A 27,845-nucleotide genomic window follows, 5' to 3' on the forward strand; every position below is an offset into this window, starting at 1 on the left:
TCCAAGTAATAAGTGATAATAGCACGTAGGTGCCCTCCCAGGGCAGACTCTGCTTCCTGCCTTCCTTCCCAGGAGGGTGGGGTTGGATTCGTGACTTGCTTGCAAACAGAGACCAGGGAAAGCAGCAGGTAGCAGCTTTACAGATAAGGTGCCTGGAAAACCCCGCTTCTACCTCTCTCAGGACGTCTGGTAGTCAGTGGCGTACTGAGCTCTTGTCTCTGTACGGAGAAGCAGTGCTCTGCACATAGCAATGCGCCTGTGAGCGGTTGGAGTGGGATGTGACAGGTAGGTAGCTCACAAGGCGGCTCAGGCTGGGGCGGCAAAAGTGAAGGTACACGGGGTGAGCCTCTAACCGAGACCCTGTGAATGAAGCTGCACAAGCCCAGCTTTATCCTCAGACACAAACTATGGTGCCCATGCTCTGGTTTTCATTTTGTTTAAGCTTCTACGTGGCTTCGAAGACAAGCAATATTCATACCCAGGCTGTTCTGACACATCCTTAGTCTCAGGAACCCAAAATTTTGGTCCAAACGGCCTTGAACCAACTTCTAGAAGGCTAAGTGGGCCTTCTAGAAATGTCCAAGGAGAAGCCATAGAGCAACAGTGTGCCCTGAAGATTGGCTAGGATCAGGTGGCTTGCATCCAGTGCTGTGTGCACACACAGGCTCACACACCGGGCCCCTCCTGAATAGGCTGGACCCAAGGGCGGGAGGACGGGGGCGTGTCCCTGCGGCCACATCCCGGGTTGCTACAAACGTTGACCTGCCCACGTGGGTTAGAGTATGTATTATGCTAAGCAGCAGTGGGTAAGTATATTCTCAAATTCAGTTACGAGAATTCAGGCGTGTGAACCTCGGCTGTATTCTTGCTCCAGGTCTCAAACCTGTGAAGAGACAGGCTGTGTGGGGGGCATGCCGACCCACCGGCTTCCCGTGAATGCTAGCAAGTCTCACCTACACAGAGATAGAGATGGAGGTACAGCAGCATGTGCCCTGGACTGGGGGTGCAGGGGGACGGGGTCCTTCTTGAGTTAACTCGTACAGTGGTTCCACCCCGCCATCCCTCACAACTAGCTTGTTTATCCTCATGACCCAGTACAGCCATGCACAGGCTCACATCCGGGGCTAACTTCCACCAAGCACAGAAGCCATGTCTGCCAGGGAACCTCCAAAGCCGCACAGGCGTCGAGTATAATTAAGAGCCAGTTTCAACCAAGTACACATGGTCATTGACAAACCTCCCAGAATCCTCCTAGCCCCAAACCAATGCCAATCATTTCAGGTCTAATTGCTCCAGGGGGGGGGCAACATCAATACGGGGAAGAGAGAGACTTTATCGAAAACCACTTTAGCCCGGCTCCAGCTCAGGGCCACACCGCCCTCTCCAGTGACTGTCCCCAATTAGTGTGTGAGCTGTATGCCTTTTGTGAATCCGTGATGCTAGCTAAATGAGTGCTGAACTCAGAACAGAAGGGCAGGCACCTGGCAAATGCATGCAAATTATTAATTGGTTGAGCCTTTTGAGGTTAAATGACTCATCATTCTGTCTGCAGTCGGTGGCACTGTGGCATTGATGTCATCTTCGTTCATTCCAGGACGGACCCGAGGCCTGGGGGCGCCGTGCTGGGAGGTGGAAGGCTGAGGACGCCTGGCCAGCCCCTCTCATCCGCGAAGTCCCCACACAGCGTGCGTGGCGGGCCAGGAAAGCACTTGCATGTGCAAGATGCTTCCGCTCCTAACATGAAGTCTCATTAGTGTGCTTCAAGACCTCTGCCCAGGTGGAGTGATGCTGCAGTGACATGTCACAAGGGTTTAATGCTCAAGGGTCTCGGAGGGAGACAAGGCTCAGCAAATACTCCCTTTTGTGAACAAGCCATCTGCTGCCAAACAAATGACTGGCCTTCACTTCAGAGGAGCAATAGAGGACATAATGAATGCTCGGCCCTTCTTCACAGAGTCCACAAGGTAACTGCTCCTAAAATGTACACTGCAGGCGGGGGAAGACTCTGCTGTCTCCAAGGCGGTGGGCCACAAGCTTTAAAATACACAGAAAAGATCTGGAGAGCGAAAACAAAGGTGGTGGGCCCGTCCTCTGAGCTTCCAAGACAGCAGATCTGAGCGGGACTCGAGCACCATTCCGCAGTGTCAACGAAGTTCTATCATCTAACGATTCAGCAGGTGCTGGTCTGAGGGCTACACCTGGAAGCCACTGCTTCAGGACATAGTTTTCTTACTTCCAATAGCCAACACAAAGTCAAACTTAGGTTGAAAATGCAATGTGTTGGGAAGAAAACTGGAAAACATAGCCGAGCACTGGTGGCTCATACTCATAATCATCCTAGCTACACAGGAGGCTGAGATCTGAGGATTGCAGTTCAAAGCCAGCCCTGGTAGAGAAGTCCAGAAAGTCTGTGAGATTCTTTTCTCCAATTAGTCAGGAAAAAAATCAGAATTGAAAATCTGGTATAAGTGGTAAAGTGTCAACCTTGAGCCAGAAAGTCAAGCGAGAGCACAAAGGCCCACAGTTCAAGCCCCAGTGCCTGCACACTAGAGAAGTATGGAGAGAGAGGGAGGGAAGGAGGGAGGGAGGGAGGAAGGAAGGGAGGGAGGGAGGGAGGGAGGGAGGGAGGATGTGGAAGCTAAGATCGACCAGATCTAAGTTTGAAGTGTGATTCCAACCTCTCCTACATCTGAAATCATCAGCATCCTAAACACTTCTGCGCGATACTTCTTATTTAAGTTAAAAACAATTCTTCAGGGCTACAATGAGGATAAAAATGACCTGATATATGGACACTAAACTACTTCCATCAAACTAGCCTAACTAATACTGTAATTTTATTGATCCTAATTGTTAAGAAATTGTTTTCCATACTTAATCTCCCTAAAAATACAAGTATCTACTTCACTGACGGTTTAAACCTGCACTCATATACAAGAAACCACTGGAGTCCATAAATTGCCTGCTCCTTTGATGCAAACATGCACATCATCGTTTTCCCACAGGATGAGGTTATTTAATGTAAGCGTATAACCTCATAACTATATTAAAAATAGCAGTGCAAAAAAAGCACTGTTGACCAAATAGTACACATAAGAAGTGTAAGACTAACCTTTTCTAGTAAATCCAAGAAACGACTTCATATTTAGGAGTGATGTCGCATAACCAGCCCAGAGACATTGAAAAAAACACTGAACAAAAGTCAATCTCCATTCTTGGTAACAGTGACACGTTACTGAAACAGAGGTGTACTTCTCTGGTATGATAATTCATCTATGTATTCATCTCACACCCAAAGCAGGACCACATTCAATGGGGCAACATTGAAATACATGTACGCTACTTGTATGCTATGATCACAAACATGTAGTTGTCTGTATTCCTAGTTCCCTTGGAATTTCCTGCGGTGCGTGGATAGGAGCATCTTTTTGCCTTGATCACGTGACCCTCTCAGTAGTGCCTGAGCTTATGCTCAACCTGGAGGGTTGGAAGATGGGAAGTTTCAGATGACCCCTGGCTTCCAGTGGGGGGAGATGGCCTGGAGACTCACTGAACCCCCGCTGGAAGATGACTGAAGCAAGTTCTGTCACAACCCTAGGGGACAGAGGCGCATGTGTTTCCGGTTGGTGAATGGGTGCCCCATGCCCGGAGTGTGCCACACACCACTTCCTAAGGACAGATGCTTCCATGACCCACGCCATTCCACACCCTCTGAAAAAATCCCTCATAATAAGCCAGAAGCCTTCCTCTGAATACTGTGCTCATTTTATACCAAGTTACAGACAGGTAAAACAGAGGTGAGGGGGAAGGCCGCGGGCGGGGGGGCGGGGGGGCGGTTCTCTGAATGTACCTTTGGCTGTCAGAAGTAAAGGTGCAAGGTGGGGTTGGTACTGGCCTCTGGCATGGGCACAGGCTTGTGGGACGGAATCCATTAGCGGTGAGAACCAACACTGCCTCCAGGTAGTGTCAGAATTTAATTGAATTGGAGGACAACCAGTTAGTGATGGCAGAGAATTGCTTGGTGCGGAACAAACTCATAGATTTGCTATCTGCAGTGTTCTGTGGGTAGAGGAAAAAGGTTTTTCCTCTTCTCAGTGAGAATCAAGACTAAACCAAGGGAATTAATTATAACTACTGTTACTTCACATTTTAGAAGGAGAGCTAGGGAAAGCCTCAAGATTAGAAAGCAATATATAAAAGAAAGGCTATCGGGACTGGGAAGGTGGCTCCGTGGTAGAGTGCTTGCCTTGCATGCATGAGGCCCTGGGTTTGTTTCTTCAGCACCACATACGGAGAAAAAGCCGGAAGTGGTGCTGTGGTTCAAGTGGTAAGGTACCAGCCTTGAGCTGAAGAGCTCAGGGACAGTGCCCAGGCCCAGAGTTCAGGCCCCACGACCAACCAAAAAAAATTTAAAAAAAGAAAGGCTATCAAAGTCCAAGTTGATTATACACATACCATCAACTAAATAAACCATAAGCCAAAAGACAATTCAGAAAACTAATAAAATACAAAATTAATTTGCAAATAGTTTCCTTAGATACAAACCACCAGCCATCATGAAAGAAAGAAAATTTTGGAGAACACATAAAATAATACCAAGGAATTAACTAAGACATGTGTGAGGCTTGTTAGTAGAAAATATTCAAAACCTTCTTAGAGAGAAGAGGAAAGTTGCAGGGATAGGTGGATATACCATGTTCTTAGATAGGAAGACAAAACTCAAGAGATGTCAAAAGTGATGTTCTCCTCATGAAAACACTGTTCTTAACTTGGGGTTACACAAGTTAATCCTTAAGTGTATTTGGAAAAACAAATAAGACCAGGAAGAAAAGGGAAACTTTCTGGAAAAAGTAACAAAAGGGACCAGCCCTATTCAATCATGTAATACAGGGTAGAGCAATGAACCGTGTGATACTGGGACTGGATCCAGGTATAGGAATACAAAGTCCAAGAAGTAGTCTAAACACAAATGGGTAAAAGAAATGACATCTCAAATCAGTGGGCAAAAAAAAGTATATCAAACTCCTGAAATAAAGGTGGCCAGGTACCATCTCAAGAAGAAAGTTGGTTTTCTATTTTGGATCATATACCAAATTAAATCTCACGTGTATTAAAAGATGGTAAGGGGAAAAGCACAGAGAAATTCTTTATAGCCTTTTAATTCATGTATCAATATCCAGAGGCTACAAAAAATCAAAGAGAATAAATATGAATCTAAAAAATTAGACTTTAATCTGGAAAGATACCTTAATTAAAAAGACAAACACCAACCCTAAATGAATGCATTCATATGACAGACAAAATATGAACCTCTGTAAATATATCATGAGTTTCTAGAAATTAACAAGTATACCAAGGACCAATTAGGAAAATGGATAAAGGATATGTATATCTTTTACCACAGCTTTAGGATTCAGCTGGGCCTAAATACTGACTTTATGGGGGAGGTGGGGATAGAAATCTGCCAGCAATCATCAAAAATCACAATGGCATATATCTTCTGACCCCAGAACACCTCTTCTGGGGAGTTAGCATAGAGGAAGATTAGCACATAATGTGTGGCAAACATTGTAGGACTGTTTCTGACAGTTGAATACTGGAAACAACTCCAGTGGCCATCAGTGGGAAATGGGTTAAAGATCCTAGGCAATATTTGCACACTGAAACACCATACAGCCACAGAAGAAGGGAGAATCGAGGCTCTCCAGGAATAAATATGGGTTTTATCTCCAAGATCATTTCTTGCAAAAAGCAGGATGGAGGACATAGTGCATTCCATGCTATCTTTTATGTCTTAAAAGACAGGAAGAACATAGGCACATATTTAAATATCTCCAGAAGGGTATGAAAGAAATGTGTAACAGTGCCTATAGGGTAGAAATTGGGCATGAGGAGAGTTTTTACAATGTTTCTTCCTACTTATGTTTATCTCTGAACTAACTAGAGGTAGAACCTGCCTTAAAGTTACATTTAAAAACATGAAGAAGTACTATACTTTTCTTCTGTGATGATTTATAACTAGTTACTCAAATGTTTTCTGGGAAATGCCTCTTCCTAAGGGTCTTCTTTTAAATCCCAGGTTTTCTTTTCCCTAACAGCTAGTACCCAGGGGAAATAACATTGAACTTAAGATGTCACAAAATCAGCAGCTTTTTAGATCTTTTAAAATTAAATACAACATGCAGCTGTCAAAGGCAGTCTAATATCTTATATTCTTTGTGTGTGTGTGTGTGTGTGTGCTGCTTCTGGGACTTGAATTCATAGATTTTCACTCTTGCTTGGATTTTTTAAAATTTATCTTTATTGTAGAGGTGATGTACAGAGGAGCTACAGTTACATAGGTCAGGTAATAAGTTCATTTTTTGAATAGTGCCTTGCTTGGATTTTTTTTTTTTTTGCGCAAAGCTGATGCCTTACCACTTGAGCATTTTGCTGGTTAATTGGAAATGAGAATTTCATGGACTTTTCCTGTCTACACTAGCCTCATACCAAGATCCGCAGATCTCAGCCTCCTGAGTAGCTAGGATTACACGTGGAGCTACCGGCACTGGACTAATATTTTAGTTTCTAAATTCAGTGCTAGAACCTGCCTGCTTTCTTGTGTTTCCTACCTCATTTTTCTGTGACTAAAGAAATCAGCATGAAGGTGATTTCCCCGAATGGATAGTGAAAAGGGTTGGTACCTAAATGTGAACAGACATTCATATGATTGTACCAACCAGAACAAGCTGGTTTCCAGTCTCAGGGAATGAAAACGTAACTTATGTAGACCTCTTAGTTCCCTGTGTTACCCAAACCACCCTAAACTAACTCACCTAAGAGATGATAGCTCCGTCCAAAGCCACAGATGTATTTCTACAAGAATTCTATGGGGGCGAAATATGCCCTCATTTAACGCACCGATGGCACTGCTGATTCAATTTTCTGCCTGCATACGAATCTGCTAAATCCCTTATTATGAATGAGCTGGCCTCAGGTATGGGACCTCTGGCTGTCATCACCACAGCCACCAGAACTAATGATCCTGTAATGACTCAACACTGGTGAACTCGCAGGCCGGCCAGCCTCATTCACTGTGGGTTTATGCTGGCAGCCCTGGAAGGAGAGGTAGAATCTATGGGCCATGAACGGGATTAAAGGATTATCTAATGAGATAAAAAGCAGTAAGGATGATGGTATTTCTAATAAGGTGGCAACAGCTCTCTGTCCAACAGCAGCAGAGCGGCAATCTCCGTAAATATTCTGGAGAAGGGTGCTGCAGCTTATGCTATTATTGATGAAGGATAGAACTCTAATAAAAATTCAGTGAGTATAGAAAATGTCAGAGATGGTTTCATTTCATGTGTAATAAAGTAAGCCACATAAAAATAACATGTTGCCTATAAAGGAACTATTGAGCTGGATGCAGGTACACACAGCAACAAGCCAGGAGCTTGGAGAGTCTGTGAGCCAACAGCACAGGGACCCCCCTCAAAGCTCAGTGCAGACCAAAATTCAGATGTGAACGGGGGCCTGGGCAGAATGCTCTTGGAAACTCATCGTTCTTCAGGTAACTACAAGACTATACACATATCTTCCACTGTCGGATTTTCAATATAAAGGACTCCGGGAGGAAAACTGAAAAGAGTGTGCGTGAATGGGAGGTAGATCCTAAATGCTTTCAAAAAGCCCTCACACGGAAATGATTTCTCCCTTGGCTTCTGAGGGAACTGATGACCCAGGAGCAAGCAGTCGATTGTGAAGTCAGGAGAAAGTCGGGTCTGTGGGTTGTGAGTAAGGGGTGCTCTGCCAGCGGGGGTGGAATCCTACTTGCCTTGGCCACTCGGGTTTTGTTCTACCTTTGAAGGGAGGTGTGTAAATACCTGGAAAAGGACTGGAGCACATGGACCTCCACCTGTGACTGCAGATCCCCTCCAGACAAGACCCTGTGCACCTGCTGGCTCCCTGGGCAGGCCTTCCCCATGGAGCTCTCTACCACTTCCAGGGTCTCTTACCTGGTCTGTGCTCCAACATAGACACTGAAGAAGAGTCCTGTCCTACAGAGACTCGAGACTTTTAAACAAAAATAGCTTTAAAACCTTACTCTGATTCCTTACCAGTGACTAAGGTAGAGTTCACCTCAACCTAATAAGAAAATATAGCTCAAGGAAATGGGGATATGAAAATTATGCTTTTTAACTCAGTAATTCCAAATAACCTTCCACCGATTTCCATAAAAAGATAATCAGTCTCTCCCTCCCCCGCAAAATCAAGGATGTATCAGTGAGCATGACCACTTTGTCCTACCAGAAATAACACATAAATATTACTGGCACTAAGCCTCCAGGTGAGAGCTAACATAATTAACAGCAAACACATCCTCTTCCATTGAGATTCTCCTTGATGCCAGTATTAAAAAAAAATCAATGATCTTTTCAACTTAATAGCCAATCTGAAAAGCAATTTGAGGAAAATAATTGGTTTCAGAATGGAAAAACACATGGATGTAAGTGTGTCTTCCCATTGCTTTCCAGTGGCCATTCCCCAGATTCATGTAACATTTATAGGAAATGATTATACTTCTAATGATTATTATGCCAATTGTTTGTTCTAATCAATAGTTAAGGACATAAGCAGAGGAGGGAATTAATTAAACATTCAATATTTGCTCATGAAAAATGAAAATGAAGTGTGAAGGCATTGCAGGCAGAGAGACCATGCATGCCCCCTCCAAAACAGGAAAACACACAAGTCCCAGATGACAGCGGCCTAGATCCAAGGCTTCCCCTCTGCAAAGCACCCTCTGGGAGCTTTGATCACAGGTCCACTGTGGTTTGAACATACCTGTGTCCACCAAGACTTCAGTGAGTCTGACAGCTGGTGGAATCTTAGGAGGTATTTGGGTCAAGAGAATGGAGCTTGTAGGAAAGAATTAAAGGTTTTCTGGTAGGAAGCCTTTAGAGACCAGGGAGTTTAGCTTCTTTACCTCTTCTGCAAGTTCCTCCTGGCCCTCACCAGATATATCTACCATCTTGGATTTCCCAGCCTCAAGAATAATGAGGCACTGTAAGACTCGCTTCTTTATCAATTATCCAGTCTGGAGTTCCAGCATATGAAAACCAGACTAACACATGCATTCTCTGAAGCATGAGCTCTGTCAACACTGCCTTTGTGAGCAATGTCTTCTTAGAAGCCCAGGACTACCTTGTGATATTCTGCAGGAATGAACCCAGGCTTACATATGTTCGGAGATTATCTGTGTTGCCTGTCTTCCAAGGTCCACAATGTATATTAGCATGGTAGAAGCTCAGAGAAGTCCAGGGAAAAGGATGCCTAATTACTGTTTACTGTTTTCCCAACTTGTCTTCCTATCACACACACACATTAATCCCTACTCATATGGATGAACAGAGAGGACAAGGTTTCTCTCATGGTACACTTGAATAGCTGGTGACAGGATACCCCCTCCCCACCAGCGTCTCATTCCATTTCTACAGACAATTCATATTACTGAGAGGAAACGGCAGAGTTGGACACACTTTGGGTTTCACACTTCCTGTGAATCTTATCAGTAGGTGAATCCTCACTGCCCAGTTCAACACCAGTATGTCGGCAACCTTCCCACTGGCCTCTGAGCTCACAGGTTCACTGGCACCTCGTCAATGAAGTGAAGTAACAGAGACCTCTTACAGCAATGCAGCCAATCTTCCACGCACTCTCTTGGCTGCTGGGATGATTACAGCATGGGGCCCTGATGCTGAGCTACGGACGACCTCCCTGTAGCTCAAACACGCTTGCACGGCGTCTACCAGCTAGAATCCAATACCATGCACCTTACTCCAGCTCACTCCCACACGGCTTTATCTCAGGCTAAAGAGCTTTCACTCCTCCAACTGTCTTCCAAGGCTCCCCCATCTATCACTGCTTCTGTGTCTCTAACTCTGGTGTTCACGTCCGCTGCGCAGGCGTCTCCAATCTGTCGGTCCTGCGAGCTCTGGATGGAGACCGTGATCTGGTGAGTATCTCTCCACCCTCCATGCTGGGCTTCACTCTTTTATACATGTTCTGCCTGACGCTGCCCATGCCACCTTGCTCTGCCTTTGGCTGGGGCAACAGAGGCATATACGGTCGAGGCGAGACACCAGGAGGAAGCTGAAAGCTGTTGGGTCCTCTGTATGGAGCCTCTGATCCCCGAGGACGGGCCTCGGACCACCCAGGCCAGAAGCCCACCCTCCTACTGCACCCAGCCCTTGTGAGTCGAGTCCAGGGTCAGCATTCTACCGGATCCACTGTTCGTCTCCATCATACAACTCCAGTTGGAGGACCCCTGCCCTGCGGTCTGGAGAGCCTCTAACGTTTCAGTTCACTCAGTGGACAACCCGTAAGACTGATGAATTAAGAGGTATTGGTCAGGTTAAAGAAAAGATTCAGAGGGAAGGAGGGTCATGGCAGTAGAGAAGAGCCATGAAGAAGCTCTGAGAAAAAACCTGCATGGGGGACACGCTGAGGCGGGGAAAGTATACTCAGAGGGGGGTCTGCCTCGCCCAGGGCCTCGATTCTCAACAGAGGCCAGCACCAGGAGTCAGGGGTTCACACTCTCCCTGGGTTCAGGGGTCACCATCCATGCAGAAACGACCTCATTCTATGAGATGGACATGAGGGTTTCACCTGTGATCTTCTTTAGGCTAGTTTACCAACCAGATAACAGAAAACGGACTGGACTTCAAATACACAACCAATCATCACCATAGAGTAGGTTCACAGCACACACGCACGCACGCACGCACACACACACACGCTTCTTCACTAGAAATGTGGAGACTCAGGATGAGGGACCAAGTACAGTTTTAACATACTGAAAATAAAATTTGCTGTTCTTCTGGCCTCATGACTGGGGGAGCAGATACAGAAGTCACACCCTCTGAGTCTTCTTCAACCTTCTTAACCTGCACTCCCCATTACTCAGCTCCTGATGATACAGTCTTGATGACCTTCCAATTCTTTTTATGTGAATCTGTCAAATTCATTAAGTTAGTCAACATGCCATGGCCCTCGGTCTGAGTGACTCATGACCCTATCACTGGAACTCATATTCTGGTAGAAAAGCCTTTGTATTAAGGCTGGAGAAACAAGGTAGAAACAGCATCTCAGTCTGAGTAAGGTGGAACATGAAGCAGACAATAGTTTAAAAACGTTGGGATACCGGGGCTGGGAAGGTGGCTCAGTGGTAGAGCGCTTGCCTTGCATGCCTGAGGCCCTGGGTTTGATTCCTCAGCACCACATAAGCAAAAAGAAAAAAGCCGGAAGTGGTGCTGTGGCTCAAGTGGTAGAGCGCTAGCCTTGAGCTGAAGAGCTGAGGGACAGCACCCAGGCCCAGAGTTCAGGCCCCATGACTGGAGTCCCCCCAAAAAAAATGTTGGGATATTTACAAAATGATAGAACTGACCAAGAGGGGAAGTTTCCAAGTCCACTCTGGATTCAAAGCCTGGCTCTACCATTGAACTGCTCTGACCCACGTTTATAAGCTCGGTGACCCTCTCTGTTTTCCTCATCTGAACACAGGAGGGGGACAGTTCCAGGTTTGATAAGGTCATTGTGAAAATTCAAAGATGACCCACAGAAAGTGCTCAGCGCGTAAGTGGCACAGTCCCCGAAGTGAGCGGACGCCAGCGACTCTCAGCCTTCCTGTCGGCTTCGCTGGACATTTAGGGACATGAACCACCACGTTCACAGACAGATGTTGCTTCCTGCCAGGGAGACGCAGAACACGTTTCTTATGTTCATCAAGTGATGCTCTTTAAGTAGATGTCAACGATCATGATGAGCTCGGGGACCGCAGGGCCACTGCACACTAACTCTCTACCAACGGCACGATGGAAGAGGATGCATTTTCCCACCAAACAGAGCACAGCAGGCCTTGGGAACCATCACAGGGACAAAACAGGGCTCGCTTCCCACCGGCAAGGCTGTTCGCCATGCAAATAACTGGTTTTGAAATTTACTGTGAAAATATGCTAATGTAGAGAATCTGTACAGTTTCTTTAATGCAATAGTTTCACTTCTAGAGACATACCGTACACAATTGTGCTCAAAGAATGATAGATTTAACTGCAACACAATGTGTAAGCTATTATAATCACTAAAATCTAGAATCAGCTCAAATCCAGCAATAAAAAAACAACGTTAAATAAGTAGCTATACTTAAAGTGTAGATCGCACAGTATATGTATAAATAATATACTGCCAGGTGGTGCACACATGTAATACCAGCTACTCAGAGTCAGAGATAGTAGGACTGTAGCCTAGGTGGGAAAAATTCCTCAGCTAGTTAGGGAGACTTACCTTGAAAAACAAGCAGTGCATACTGGATTCATGCCTGAAATCCTTGTAAATCAAGAGAAGGGAGTAGGAGGATCACAGTCCAAAGCCAGCCAGACAAAAGCATGAGAGTCTGACTGAATACTAAAGCAAAAAGAGCTGCAGCATGGCTGAAATGGTAAAGTACTTGTTAGAAAGCATAAGGCCCTAAGTGCAAACTCCAGCCAGGCCAAATATGGAACATGCAATGTGCTGATGTGTGAGTTCACATGGCGCACTCTCTAAGCTAAATTACATTACAACAGTGATGAAAAGTAAAAGTCATCGCGAGGTTAAAAGCGAACATGAATCCACACACGGCTCTCCCTCAGGAAACTTTCAGAATGATGTAGAAGTTATTCACAGTGTTGTCGATGAGAAGATGAATGCTAGGTATTTCTGTATCAGTACTGAAGCTTGAACCCAGGGCCCTGCACGCTCCTGTGGCTTTGTAAATCAAGGCTGGGCACCCTACCGCTTGAGCCACACTTCTACTTCAAGAAGATGAATTATAGAATAAAGGGAATGAGCAAGTGACAATCCTGACTTTTCATTTAATGACCTGAATTTTTTAAGATCTTGTACATGTTTGTTATACTTAAAGAAAACTTTACATTTCCAAGCTGTCAGTTCAAGAGCCAAAATGGATCACCACATCATAATTAATGCTGAGCTAAAAAATGAAACAACTTCAGAAAAAAATGAGTCCTCCCTTGAAAACATTGACAAACTTCTTAACCTAAAGCAAGTCATACTCGAGTGGATTGTTTTTCTTAGAATAAACAAGCTGACAACTCTCCTTATATGAACCAGCCTACTATAGTGCAGAATGAACATGGTTGTGGAGACACGCCTGGATTTGAACCAAGACCCTTCGTGGCTCTTATCCAAGGCTCAACGACCTCCAGTCCAGTGCCAAAGCCGGGTCAAATTTGGTTTGCTGGTGGCATTGCGTGACTTGTGAGCTGAGACAATTTTCACATTTTTAAATAACTTGAAATGTTAAAACAATATTTTATAGCCTGCGGAAATTAAATGAGATTCAAATTTCATTTTCCACAAGTGAAATTTCTCTGGAATCCAGCCAGACCTTCTACTCATTTGCATGTTTCCTATGTCCAAGTCCAAACTCAACTGTTGCAAAAAAGGCTTCAAAGGCCCAGATGCCTACGATATTTACTACTTGACCTTCTGCAGAAGAAAAATGGTAGACACCTCTGCCCAATACTACTGATTTGAGGCTAGGTTTCCTACCCTGTTAAATAAGTGCAGTATTAAGCCCCTTCCACAGACAGGCCAAGAATACCAAATTTACCAATGCTTAACATTTGCTAGATTTACAATATTAATTTTTGTATTTTAATACAGAAGCCAGAATGGTGGTTATTTTTTAAACCATAGGTTGAATGTAAGATTTGGGGGGTTTTAGTGGTATATAAAATAGCTCTGATGCCGGCTGCTGGTGGCTCAGGCCTATGCCAGCTACTCAAAAGGCTGAGATCTGAGGATGGCAGTTCAAAGCCAGCCCAGGCAGGAAAATCCCTCAGACTCTGCTCTCCAATTAACCATGAGAAAATGGGAAGCAGAACTATGGTTAGCAGTGGTAGGGTGCTAGCCTTGAGTGAAAGAGCTCAGGGACAGCAGCATCCAGGCCCTGAGTTCAAGCCCCATAACCAGCCCCAAAAAGAAAAAGAATAGTCCGGTACCTTCCAATCAATGCTGCTGGAGGTGAGATGACAAAAGGCTCTCACATCCCACACTGACTACCTAATTCTGCGGGTATTTTTTGTGCCAGCACCGGGCCTTGAACTAGGACCTCTGGCTCTCATTTAGCTTTTGCACTCAAAGCCGATCCTCTGCCACGTGAGCCCCGCCCCAGCTTCTAGCTTTTTGCCGAAGCGCCGTACCCCTCCTTTATCTGAGAGGGTCTTTATTTGTCAGGTCTTTTCTTCGGCGTCTGAAGTGGTAAGCTATAAATCACATTGCATCTGACATGCACTTTAGGTTTCTCCAAGAAGGAAGCCACATGGCATGGTTGTGTAAGAGCACCGCTGGGCCCTGTGGGGCGGGGCATATGCTCCACGCAGGAGACTCTACCCTTTGCGGTTGGCTGGGTGCACTGACCGGCAGGACCAGAGCTTTCCTGGAGGACACAGACCAGGGTGATGCCCTCTCTCCAGGTCTGCTGCAGGTGCTGTGTAGAGGTGCTGACTTCCTGCTCAATCCTTACTTTCCCCATTTCCTGGAGTCTGGGATATACTGCAAAAAAAGTGTCTCCTTCTTGATTGAAGATGCCAATCTCTCCACAGGAACCTAACACCTCAGAGATTGCACTGTATTTGGAAAATGATGTTGGTGCCTACAGATCTAGCAAGACAAATGGTGGTGCCAGGGTTGGCAACTCCCCGCATTCTTGGAGGGACTGGGCAGCTCCACACCCATAATCTGACGCTCTAAATAGACTGCAGGCTACCCTTCCTCGCTGCATAGATATTGATCCGGCTACCTTTCTTTCCTGGCGGCAATGAATGGGGCATTTCTTGGTAATACTGGGGATTGAACCCAGGGCTTCCCATCTATGCCCTAGCCCTTCTGTTTTTACTTTTCTTGAGTAATAAGGTCTTGCTAATTTTCCCCAGGCTGGCGCTGAACTCAAGATCCCTCGGTCTCCTTTCCCCCGTAGCTGGGCCTGCGCGGCTTTGTGTATATCTGTACCCATTCAAAGATGCATTGCATCTTTGCAAAGATGCATTGCAGGTGCGCAAGCGAGGCGGGCTGCCTGGAGGAATTCCATGAGGAATCACTCACTGCGTAAAGTAAATCGACACCTGTCCCTGGACCCACTGTCTCACAGGACAACACAGACCCCAAATCAGAACCATGTTCACGATACCCAGGGGACCGCCCGATATGACCTGTGCGGCTCCCCCCACAAAGAGCTAACCCAGCCTTCACCCCCCCCCACCTCAGGGGCAGCCCTGAGGCTCAGAAGCTGTACTTGGGTGGAACCAAAGCCTCCCGGGCTTCTGAGCTACTCTGGGAAGCATCAGGAGAAGAACCAAGCAGAGCTGCCGGAAACTGGATGCCCTGTGTGCCTGCCCAGCCCCTTCAGTGTTCTTTCCACCCCTTCCTGGAAAACCTGCCCTCGAAGGCAGCTCAGGAGGAAGAGGTCTGGGCCCTGCTATGAAAGCCGAATGACGAAGCTGCGTCCCTAACCAGACTTTACCATCACAAGCCGGGAATTTCTCTTCCTGACTAAATACATAAAAAACAACAGAGGAGCAACCTCACTAAGAGTGGGGTGGGGGGAAGTCTTAAATATTAGCATATGCCTGCCAACGTGTATGTGGCTTGTGTCCAAAAATTATATTTTCCCCAAGGGGAGAGTTTTCTTAATAAATAATGTATCTTAACTAGATCAGAGATGTGGCTTAAAATTAAGTATTCAGTGTGTGTCTACTGAGTTTTTTTTTTTATGATTTCATAACACTTCCATGGAAAAACAAGCTCTAAGATAACATTCCTATTTCTCTGAACTTTCGCACATGCGTAGCTCTTCTGCCATGAGGATCTCTTTGTATTAGACGGAGGCTGAGATCTGCACACACCCCCTTCGCCTCTGCACAGGGCCACCAACTCAGATGGTGGCTGAGAGTTTTACACGTTTTCTTATTTATAAATTTCATATTTTCTTTTTTATATTTTATGTGCTACAAACTTAGTAACGTCTTTAAATAAAATAAATTAAAACTTAGTAATGTCTTTAAATAAAATAAATTAAAAAAAATGGGCGAATGTGTGTGAGCATGTGTATCACCCAAAGGGACTCTGCAGGGCCCTGGAGAGCTCCCTGCACCAGCCCAGGGTTCTAAGGTCTTCACAGGAGAATGCGGACGCTCTTCACGCCCGGCTTGCCTGCTCTGCGCACAGAGGTGACCTGTGGGGGCTGAATGCTCTGGGGTGGGCGTGGATGGAGGGCCTGGCGCTTCCTGCCCCTGGCTCTAGTCAGTGGACTCAGTTGCTTCCGTTAGCTGGCAGCACAGATCATCCCAACTCCTTGTCTCTGCCAGGAAAAGCCTAGAACTCTCTGTTCTCCCTGCTAAACAGTTACTGGAAGCAATGTAGACGATTCCCTGATGGAGGTACCGGCCAACCATCTTCTCCAGGCTGTCAATTTTACTTGTGTATCAGGCCAGACCTTTCGAAGATTGTGTACTCGGTATTACTGGATTAACTGAAAGAACTGTGCTTGGCGGCCAGTGCTGTTATAAACTGAGATATTGTAGAGGAAGACTTCTGTCACTGTCAGATACTGGCACAGACCAAGGAGCCCTGGCAAGCCTCTTCCGAGGCCCCTGAGCAAGGGCATTCTGCCCCCAGTCCCAGGAATGTCTGCATTGCTCCTGATCAGCCGCCTGCCTTCGCCTCCCTGGGAGGTACAACTGAATGTCTCCTTCCCTGATTGGTGGTTAGGAACCGCTAGGCAGGCCCGGCTATACACGCACATGAAAGCATCTTCATCTGCTGCTACTCCTGAGCGATGTGAAGTCCCGATGCTGCCCAGCACAGCCCTCAAGACTGGACTCGGCTGGAGTGGGCCGGGTCTGCTCTCCAGAGGGGCAGCAGTGCGAGCTGCCTCAGCCCCGTCTCCCAGGCACTGAGCCTCTGCCCCACAAAGGGCACATCTGGGCTCTTCAGACACGGATGGGGAGCGCATCGGCCTGCATTTCAGCGTACTGCACTTTCTTCCTGCCTACCGGGCGCATCTTTAAAAGCAGCACCCTGTCTACACGGAGTGGAGCTGCAGATGTTGAAATCCCAAGCCCCGGCGTGATGGTATTGGGAGGTAGTTTTTGAGAGGTGTGAGAACCTCCCAATCGGCACTGGTACCTTATAAAAGGGACCCCGGACAATTCTCTGACTGTTTCTTCCACATGTGGAGAGAGCTACTACATACAACCCAGAAGGCACAGAGCCCTTTTCCGAGGCCAGCCGTGCTGGCACTCAGACGGAGGACACGTGGCCTCCCGTGCCGCGGGAACATGCTTGCTACTTAGAACTCGGCCCCGAGTGACACAGGCTTGTCCAATCTCACATCTGCCACCCTAAAATCGGAGAGGACTGCTCTCTATCGCACAGAGCCTGCGAGCCACCTCCAGACATCCACCCATCCTTAGATTGCTCCTGGATCCTAGTCTTGGCCACCACCTCTGGCTGATTTCATTTCCTGTGGTTCTCGCTCCATTATGTAAACTACAACCAGAGCAGCATCCACGCTCCGTAACTACTTGGCGCAGGGATGAATGGATCAATTAATTTATACTCTGATGGAGTAAGTCAACACATCAAAAAGGGCTAAGATCCTTCAGACTTCAAAACGAAACTTCAGTCCTCCATCTTCAGCCAAAGCTTGGTTCCTTATTGCGTTGCTTATAATGAGGAAGAGTCGGTTCGATCTTTGACCAAGGCTTGGTTCCATATCGTGTTGTTTATGGTAAGTCTGGGTTGGTTTGCGGACCCTACCTGAGGGCAATAAATTTCATAATTCTTACTGAGTATCCTTGTGTAAGAGGATGAAGCTAGATCCCAAAGTCTCACCTTGTACAAAAATCAATTCAAAATGGATCAAAGGCCTTAATGTAAAGCCTAAAACTACTCCATGAAAACACAGAAAACTCTTGAAGATATAGGTATGGGGAATGCCTTTCTGAATACAACTTAGGTAGTTCAGCGGTCGGTAGGACTCTATCAAGTTAAGAAGCTTTTGTACAACAAAGGATAAATTACCAGAATAAACAGCCTAAAAACTGGAGGAAAATAATTGCCAGCTATCATCTGGCAGGATATTAATCTCTAGAACACACAAGTAACTAAAAATCCAAATAATCCATCAATGGGTAAAAGAATTGTAGAGACATTTATTAAAAGAACTACAAAGGGCCAATAACTATGTGAAGGAATGTTCAACATTCAAAAAACTACGCTGATATTCTGGTTCATTTGTCAGAATGTCCATCATCAGGAAAATAAACAAATGCAGGAGAAAAGGAGCTTCATACACACTTGGTGGGAATGCAAACTAGTGCCACAATCTACGGACATCAGTATGGAGACTCCTCAAAAACATTAAGACTGGAACTATGGCATGGAGCTAGAGAGCCCGCCTGGCAAGCATGAAGCCCTGAGTTCAAACCCCTGTACTGCACAAAGATAATATAAACACATAAGTTAGGAAAAATATAACTCTGAGATTCTGGTATATCATTCCGGGGCATATATCTAAGGGAACCACAGGAGAGATTCCTGTGTGCCACTTTTAGCTGCCCTGGTTAGTGTGGTACTATTAGGCCTAGTGTCCATGGATGGATAAAGACAGCGTGTTATTATATAAACACAATGAGATATTATTCATCCACAGGGAGGAACAAGATCACGTCATCGGTGGGAAAACGGACAGAACTGAAAATATGTATGCTTACCAAACTAAGCCACATTCAAAGAGAGAAATACTGTATGTTTTCTGGCATGTACAGAATCAAGATTTAAAAAGAAAAACAGATGTAAAAGTAGATGAGGGAGCTCTACTTGGGAAGGTAGGGGTGATAAGTAGGAAGGGGGAGAGGGGACCAGAAAGGATAATGGGGGGAAATGTCTGAATTTCTATCTAGTAGATAAGGGAATGAAAGCTCAGGGAAGTCGGGCACCCGCCCTGGCACACAGAGCTACCAAATGGGTGAGGAGAGAACGGAGTTCAAATCCTGACACTGCTCAGCAGCCTCCTGGAAGAACACGTCGTCGTCATCAGACACTGCGCACACGCACACGCACACGCACACACACACACACACACACACACCCCCTCCCTCCCTCCCTCCCTCCCTCCCTCCCAGCCAGGACTTTCCACTGAGCACAGCCCTCCTTCCTCAGCAATGTGCTGGAAGCCATCCTCTCCCTTCTGATCCCCAATCTCCAAAAAGAAAAAATGTAAACTGCAATATTGATCCGTTTGAAAATTCAGCTGATATGTGCTCCCCTATTGAGAATTTACCTAAACCAAAGCTGGTTCATTAAAACTCAACAAATATTCCATAATTCATTCAGGGAAGGTTGTTGTTCTGAGCAAGTGGAATAGCAGATACTTTTTTTTTTCTTCTTTTGACAAAACTAACACCACATTTTATGAGGTAGGGAAAATGGTAATAAAGGTGGCCTGATCATGCCCCCAAAGCCCCCTAAACACAGTGACAGAAAGCCCGTAACCACATGGTGAGCTGGACTACTCTCGTGATCCCCAGAACTCCCCAAGGGGAGATGCCACCCTGAACGGCTCCTCTTCTGGAGCTCTCGGGAAGGGGCCACAGAGTCCTCTGAGGAGCCAGCACGATGGCAGCACACCGGAGGCCCGTGTGTGACAGGGCTTACATCACTGCACCTGGTAGAACTGACCGGGCGCCGTGGCTCACGCCTGTCATCCAAGCTAGAGAGGCTGAGATCTGAGCATCATGGTGGTTCATCACAGCCAGCCTGGGCAGGAAAGTCATGGGCCTCTCATCTCCAATTAACCACCAAGAAGCCAGAAGTGGCGCTGTGGCTCAAATGGTAGAGCACTAGTCTTGAGCAAAAGAAGCTCAGGACAGTGCCCAGACCCTGAATTTGAAGCCACGGGACTGAAACAAAACAAAACAAAAAGAACACGCATCATACCAACACCTTGTGCCTTTGCCAACCGGATTTCAGTTGTGTTCACAAAGGCCTGACGAGACCCATCTCACTGGCCCGACTGCAGGGGGCAAAGCGAGGGTGTAAGGCAAGGTGTTCGGCAAATGAAAGGGATCACCGGGGTCCAAGCTTGAACCTTCCAAATCCTGGACACGTTTGCAGAGTCCCACGAGACTCTGTGAGAGGAACTTCCTTTGGCTTTTTCCCCTGTTTATGCTACATCTCCCTCTCCACCCCAATGGAGAAGAGATCCATTTAATCCCACTGGTTTTTGTTGAAGTTAGACTCAGACCTCATTGGTTAAATTGTAACCTTGGCAATCAGAGCATTAGAGTCCTAATTTGTCAGGTTGGCTTCCTTTATGAGAAATCACACAGAAAGCCATGCTGTCTGAACCTGACTCACAAGACGGCAAACGTGTCAGGAGCCACGGAGGAATGCCCTGTGTGCCACACAAGGGGACACTCAAGTCAAGAAAGCCACTGGTGACTCGCACCTGTCATCCTAGCTACTCAGGAGGATGAGTCTGGGTGACTAAGGTTAGACACCAACCAGCCCAGGTAGGAGAGTCTGTGAGAGTCCACCTCCAACTAACAAGCAAAAAACTAGACGGAGGCATGGCCCAAGTGACATGAACCAGAACGCTGAGAACAGGAGGCCCTGAGTTCAAGCCCCAGGACCAGCACAGAAACGAAAATAACCACGACCACAACAACCAACCACAACGGAAAACTATAGAGAGTTGGGTACCGGTATTCACACATGTAATCCTAGCTAAGGTTCAAAGCCACCCAGGGCAGCAAAGCCCATGAAACACTGTCTCCAAGAAATTAGCAAAATAGGAGGGCCGTAGAGTTGCCAGTTGAGCAAGCAAACAGGCAGAATGGGTGTGAGGCCGGGGTTAAAGCCCCAGAACCGTATCTATGTATGTACATATGTATGTATGCATTTAAAACGTAGGGCACCAATTTGTGGACACACAGACAAGATATAACAGTTTCCAGACATGGATGCAAAAGTAAATTAATAGTCGTTATAGAAATGAGAGAGAAGACCAAGAAGGAACCACCAGGGGATTTCACTCTGACACATCTACTGCTTAATTTCTCTTGAATAAGCCAACAGGGAAAGCTAGCCAAAGAGGAACCTTTGAACTCAATCTGGCTTCAAAGCAGAGAGACGAGTTTAGGCAGGGACACCGCCATCTCTGAATTCCGTCTTCTGTCTACTCTGCCAGAATTGAGTTTGAACTTCTAAACATCAGACTCTACCTACTTTTTCAAACAGAAACTACTTGTCGGGATCCAGATGCACACGTACTGGTGGTGGAGCGGAGGCCACCGGGCGCGGACTGCATGTGATTTAGCAGAGCAGCGATTTAAAAAAATAAAAAAAGCATCTTCCAGAAACCACAAGGAGAGGCAGAGGGGGAGAGCAAGCCAGCCATCCCAAGCGAAGGATCCAGGAGATGATCAACATGCTTCCCACACACCGGGCCAGCTGCCTCTGCAATCAACAGCTCGAGGGCTTGGGGAAGGCTCTTTTGGAAACAAAGAAATAAATTGTTCAAGGCCTGATGAATGCAAATCAGAGGCTCCTTGAGAGATGAGGTCTAAGTCTACCTCTAGATGGAAGGCTACAGACACGCGCTGTTTCTATTAAACTCATCCTGTAACGTTTCACATTCATCTAGAGGGGGGGGGAAATCATTCCTAAGGAATAATTTGGGGGGGGAAAAGCAATTTCTTCTCTTGATGCTCCTTTAAAACCGCAGTGAAATGTCAGTGCTGTGGGGATCCTCTGGGCCCAGGGTCCAGAGGCAGGCAGGCCAGGGGAAGCACTTTCTCCTTCTGAGTTGTAGAACTGTCGCGAACACACAGTGCAAGCCAGTGCTCAGGATCGGGACTTGCCGGAATGCTGGTATAATAGATTGGGAGTCAAAAAGGTCAAGGGTTTTCTTCTTCCACTGAAGCACACGGGATGACTCTCTAGGCCTTGTTTCTCTCTGGGAGTCAGTTCCTGGGTGCCCCTATGTTGCTTTGCAGCTTGTTGATTACCCGTTCTGGAAATCCCCAAAGCTAGCTCTAGCTTTTTACAACAGCACTGTGGTTCAATAAACTATCCCTTCCTTCCCACTCTGCGCTTTGTGGATAACAGTCCTGACCGAGACACCTCCCTCAGAGGGCGAGAAGAAATGGGACGCCTCTGTCAACATGGGGGGGTGGGGACTGTCACCAGGCAGGTTCCCCGGATCCAGATGGACAGATCAAAGGCACAGATTGTCTAAGGCCAAGTCGTGGCCCAGCCACACCCCGGCTGCTACACTAGAGCGAAGCCACCTGCTCAAATGCCAGCCAGCCCAGGCCCCAGCTCCCTCCTCAACCCCACCCGCCCAGCCCCCGCACGCCACACCTGTGGGACCAGTGGAGGTGCTAGCAATGGGGGTACGCCACAGGGGCGCTGTCCTTAGTGTGGTCTACTGTCCACACCACACACCTGGAGCTTCTCACGGAATGAAGGGATAAATGAAGGCACTAAGAGCCTGGACCTCTTCAGCTCTAGCCGAAGGGACGTGGGACGCAGTCCTTCCTGTGAACTACCAGTGGGAGCGTGGCTCAGCTCTGGGGGGTCCTGCACACGGGAGAGGAGGAGAAAGAACACCTGCGTGGGGAGGGGGGGGAGCCAGGGAGAGAGGCAGCTAAAAGTGAGAGGCAGAGACGGCATGGAAGACATCGGCTACTAGTAGGAATCTGTTGCATCTCGTCAGTGCTTTGTGTTCAAAGCACGATCAGCACTGAGTTTCCCCGTGGGAAGGCTTGAGATCAGAGAAGTTGAGATGACTGTCCAAAGCCACACGGTGACTGATAATCAAGCTCTAAAGCCTGGGAACCACACTCCAGAGCCCAACGCTACACCTGTCACGTACTACACTACCTCTTCTGGGTACCCAGATTAAGGTGCGAAATCAGCACCCATGTCCCAGCTAGGCACTGGCGGCTCATGCTTATCGTCCAAGCTTCTCAGGAGGAAGAGCCTGGGAGGATAACTATCCACAACCAGCCCAGGTGAAGCGTGTGTGAGGCCCCATCTCAATCAGCAGCTGAGCGCCGTTGCTCATGCTTGCCATCCCAGCTATGTGGGAATCTGGGAGAGGGAAGAGGATCACGGTTCCAGGCCAGCCCCAGGAGGAAAGTTCAAGAGACCTCATCTCAACACTGAAAACCAGGTATGGTGGTAACAGGTCTGCCCCCTAGCTATGGTGCGAAACATAGGGAAGATCACAGTTGAGACTGGCCAGGGGAAAAAAAATAACAAGACCCTCTCTCAAAAGAACAGTTCAAAACAAAAAGCTAAGATGTGGGTCGAGGACCGAGCGTCTGCCTAGCAAGTGTGAGGCACTGAGTTCAAACCCTAGCACGACCAGAAACAGAAACAACAGGAGCTCAAAGGTGAAGCTAGAAATGCACAGGTTGAAAGTGCTTTCACGGTTAAACGTGTCCCGGAGCTTTAATGAGCATTATGAGTCTCCAGATGGCGGAGGACCTGCCGTGTCTCATAATGTGTGCAGGACCAGAGCTCTCCTTGAGAAGAAGCGTTCGCGGGGCCTGAGGCTGCTCCGGGGAAGAGCTGGGTTCCTCAGCGCCCGAGCCACGCCCCTGGCCACCCGTTACCGCCACAGCGCGGGACTCCAACGTGGTGGATGATGGGTTGCGGAGGTAACCCCAGCATCCTACAGGAGTGTGTCTGACATCCCTGGCCACGCCTATGGAGTTACCCAACCAGATCGTCTAAAAGTGAATGCCATTTTCATGTCACTCGCCTGCTCAGAAACCTCGCATGGCTCCCCAGTGCCAAGAACACAGAGTGCAAACCTGCGGCAGGTGTGGAACACCCCTCCATGCGCCCCAGATCACCTCTGTGACAGCGCTAAGCCAGAGTGCCCAGGCTGGGCCTTCCTTCCCCTTTTCTGCCCTGCTGCTCAAGCCCGCAGCCATCTGGAAGCCCCCACACCCCGGAACGAGCCCAGATGCCTCACTGAAACTCTTAATATGCTTTTCAGTTGAGGCTGCTGATTGCACCCCATCATTTCTTTTTTGTTTTGGTCGGTCGCGGGGCTTGAACTCTGGGCCTGGGTGCCCTCCTTCAGCTCTTCAGCTCAAGGCGAATGCTCTACTGCTTGAGCCACAGCGCCACTTCTGGTTTTCTGGTGGTTTATTGGAGATAACAGTCTCACGGACTTTCCTGTCCTGGCTGGCTTTGAACCGTGATCCTCAGGTCTCAGCCTCCTAAGTAGCCAGGATGACAGGCGTGAGCCCCTGGCGCCCGGCCCCATCATTTCTTACGATGTGCTTTGCAAAGGCGAGGCCTCCTCAGCATGCCAGCTGCCACTCTCCAGAGAGAAAACCCCTACCTGAATTAAATCACAGGTGCTTTTCAATACTCTGTTTCTGTATAACCAAACCGAGGGGAGCAATCTGCTACACTCGAGTCAGGAATGGACAGCCAGTTAGTGCCTGTCATCTCCAAAGTACATTATTAGCACAAGTAAAGAAGAGTTTTCATAGTTGTTTGAAAGTCTTAAAAAAGAGTAACTGTGAGCCGATTACTGACTTGACCCCATTTCCGGCTGTTACCTAAGAAAACAAAACTCATCAGTTCTGGGTAATTCTTAGTCAAGTTGCTTTCCCAAGTAAGGGCCTGCTCGGGAGAGGTGCGCAGAGGGGCTCATTCAGCAGGTCTAGACAGGGAATTTGCTGTTCTGCATGGATGAGTACTCTTCATAAATGAAGGTTTATCTCTCAAAAACATTTGGTTAAGCCAAGTACAGGAGCTTGTGCCGTATTTCTACCTACTCAGCATAGACAGTTTGGGAGGATCGTGATTCAGGGACACCGTGGGTAAAAAGTTTGTGAGACCCCCCCTCCCCCGTTTCAAGCAGCAAACAGCTGGACACAACAGCGCGTGCCTGTTAACTCCGTTATTACGTATAATGTATTCATAGGAGGTCCCAGCCCAGGCTGGCCTGGGCAAAAAGCCAGACCCCACTGGGGTGTGAAGAGGAAGCAGAAAGGGTTCTGAGCGTGGCTCGAGAGGTAGGACATCTGCCTAGCAAGCACACGACTCAGAGTTCAAATTGTCCTACTGCCAAGAAAGAAAGAAAGGAAGGAAGGAAGGAAGAGAGAGAGAGAAAGAAAGAAAGAAAGAAGGAAAGAAAGAGAGAGAAGGAAAGAAGGAAAGAAAGAAAGAGAGAGGAGAAAGAAAGAAGGAAAGAAAGAGAGAGAGAAGAAAGAAGGAAAGAAAGAGAGAAAAAGGAAGAAGGAAAGAAAGAGAGAGAGAAGGAAAGAAAAAGAGAGAGAAAGAAAAAGAGAGAAAGAAAGAAAGAAAAAGAGAAAGAAAGAGAGAGAGAAAGAAAGAAAGAGAGAGAAAGAAAGAGAGAAAGAGAGAAAGAAAGAAAGAAAGAAAGAAAGAAAGAGAGAAAGAAAGAAAGAAAGAAAGAAAGAAAGAAAGAAAGAAAGAAAGAAAGAAAGAAAGAAAGAAAGAAAGAAAGAAACTTTGGTCATGTTTCATGGAAAATTCCTAAATTATGGTTTTGTGTTGAGTTACTACAATGCTTCAGAGTTTTAAAGGAGTCAAACCCTGAGAGACTAAGACATCTACATCCCAGACAGAGGAAATCTCTCTTGTATGTTCCTCCTTTCTCTGTCTGTCTCTGAGACACACACACACGCACGCACGCACGCACGCACGCACACACGCGCGCGCGCTGACCCCAGCTATCCAATCACAATTCTCTGCACAGCTCTACATCAGATTGATTAGCCTGTCCTGTAGCCAGGTTCTCTCCCTGCTCCTGCTCCTCACCCTGACCTGCGCTAGGGCAGGCATGCTCACCATTCTGCACTCTTCCCGTAGCTGGCTTGGGCTGAGCAAACAGTGCGAGCTCAATGAATATCCATGAATGAACAGATAGGAGGAGGCAGGCAGGCAGGCATGAATAAGTAAAGCATGACACAACCTCCAGGCAAATGATAAGCTTGGAGGTAAAAATTTCACTATCAGCGTGGCAGGTGGGTCTGTTCAAAGTGGCTTGCAAGGCCCGCGCTGGCCACGTGGGTTACAGATAGTGGATAGGAGGAGTGTTTGTGAATCCAGGCACAGGTCTCTGAGACAAACCTCAAGATAAGGACAGCTGGCAAAAGAAGGGGCACCTAGAAAGGGCGCCTTCCCCCATTTCCAGTGCCTCCTTTCAAGTCGATCACCATAGCCACAAGCTGCACGCATTCTCAGAAGCACAAACCCTCCTACACATGCTGTGTAATAGTCTTTCCTCTGGGTTTTAAGAAGGAGCTTTGGTACATACTGGGGTCCCAGGTACACGTGGGGCCGGGCTGAGATGGCTCCACAGGGAACAATGAGAAGAGAGCTTGGTTCACTGTGGTTCTCCCTGAGTCTTAAATCACACACACACATAAGGCCACGGTGAGCGACTTGTCTCCTCTGCTTGCTGATGTGGATGGACAGAGCCCTCCCAGGACCAGACTGAGACCCACACCATCCGCAAGCAAGCTTCAGAAGCCATGAATAAGTCATTTAACACAGGAAATCTCAGTGACCTTGAAAAACATCTCCCAGGATTAACCTTTTTTTTTTTTAAAACAAAGGAAGCTTCATTTTTATGGTAACTCTAGGCACAGTAGATTCCAGGAATAAAAGCAGTGGATCCAGCCCACGATTCTTTAGGTAAGTCTGATAACCATTTCGCTATCAAAACCAAAAAAAAAAAATAAGGCAATCAGTAATTGTATCAGTCAATTCAATTTTTAAAGAAAAATGGCTTAAATCTGTCCTAGACAAATAAACCAACTTGAGAAAATAATTTCTACCATCCCAATCAATTGAGTCCCCACAGACAAGCAAATCAGAGAGCTAGCTGGCCTTCGCTCAACATGTCAGGAAAGAAAAGCAAGACCGCATTTCCCACAGACCAGAAAGCAAGAAAGGTGGCATCCGTTACCTTGGTCAAAGGGCTTGTTGGGATTCCAGTTCCTGAAATAATCATCCTGCGAAAGCAAAAATAGAAAACACAGGTCAGGTTTCCGAAGGCTTCTCAGAGAACTGCCCACACGCTTGCCTTTCCCGCCACACCCCAAAGACACAGGCAAACACGGCTTAGAATTCTTTCCCCAAGCAGGCATAAGCATGCAATCCACAAGATGGAGGTATCTGTCACATTCCTCTCTTTCAAGCCGTACGAATTAAACACTGAGGAGAGTAACCATTTCACCTCAACACGGAAGCAGCATTGCTCATCACGGTTTGACAAAGATGCCCAGACACCTTCTACAGTGCAAGTGGACTTGCTATCAGTTAGACCTCCAGTGGTACCTGGCCACTCTCACTTAAGATGAAGCTTCTGTGTCCGTAGCAGCTGATAATCCAGCTGTCAACCTTTCTCATAGCTCCCCAGGCACAGTTTCAGTTTTCCGGCGCTCACACAAAACCTGAACACAGAGGACCATTCAAATGTTGGAATCATCCGTAGATGCGCATGTAGCTGAACGCCATCTCTTCCAGTCGTGGAAGGATGGAAAAGCGAACGCTGGCCAACTTGGGCCGTGTGTAACCGTGTCTCTCTTGCATGCAGCTGGCAGCAACTTTTGCTTCCGTGAGGGAGGTCTTTCGTGGCTTTGAAATGGCAAGAGTCTAAACCACTCACTTCACAGTTCTAATTTCCTCCCCTCTTTTGGGTGTGTGTGTGTGTGTGTGTGTGTGTGTGTGTGTGTGTGTGT

At 47.1% G+C, this 27,845-nt stretch overlaps 1 protein-coding gene across 1 annotated transcript in view; it reads right to left on the reverse strand.

Annotated features, from left to right (window-relative positions):
- Positions 1-27,845, reverse strand: part of Spock1 (sparc/osteonectin, cwcv and kazal-like domains proteoglycan (testican) 1) — a gene marked incomplete at its 5' end in the record, with an annotated part of 347,529 nt that overhangs the window by 170,661 nt on the left and 149,023 nt on the right. Inside the window, one exon of the mRNA XM_013016002.1 lies at positions 27,071-27,116. Coding sequence (XP_012871456.1) covers positions 27,071-27,116 — 46 coding nt within the window. The remainder of the gene's footprint in view (positions 1-27,070; positions 27,117-27,845) is intronic.

This window comes from Dipodomys ordii, unplaced genomic scaffold (genome assembly GCF_000151885.1).
Source record: "Dipodomys ordii isolate 6190 unplaced genomic scaffold, Dord_2.0 Scaffold29, whole genome shotgun sequence".
NCBI classification, from domain to species: domain Eukaryota; kingdom Metazoa; phylum Chordata; class Mammalia; order Rodentia; family Heteromyidae; genus Dipodomys; species Dipodomys ordii.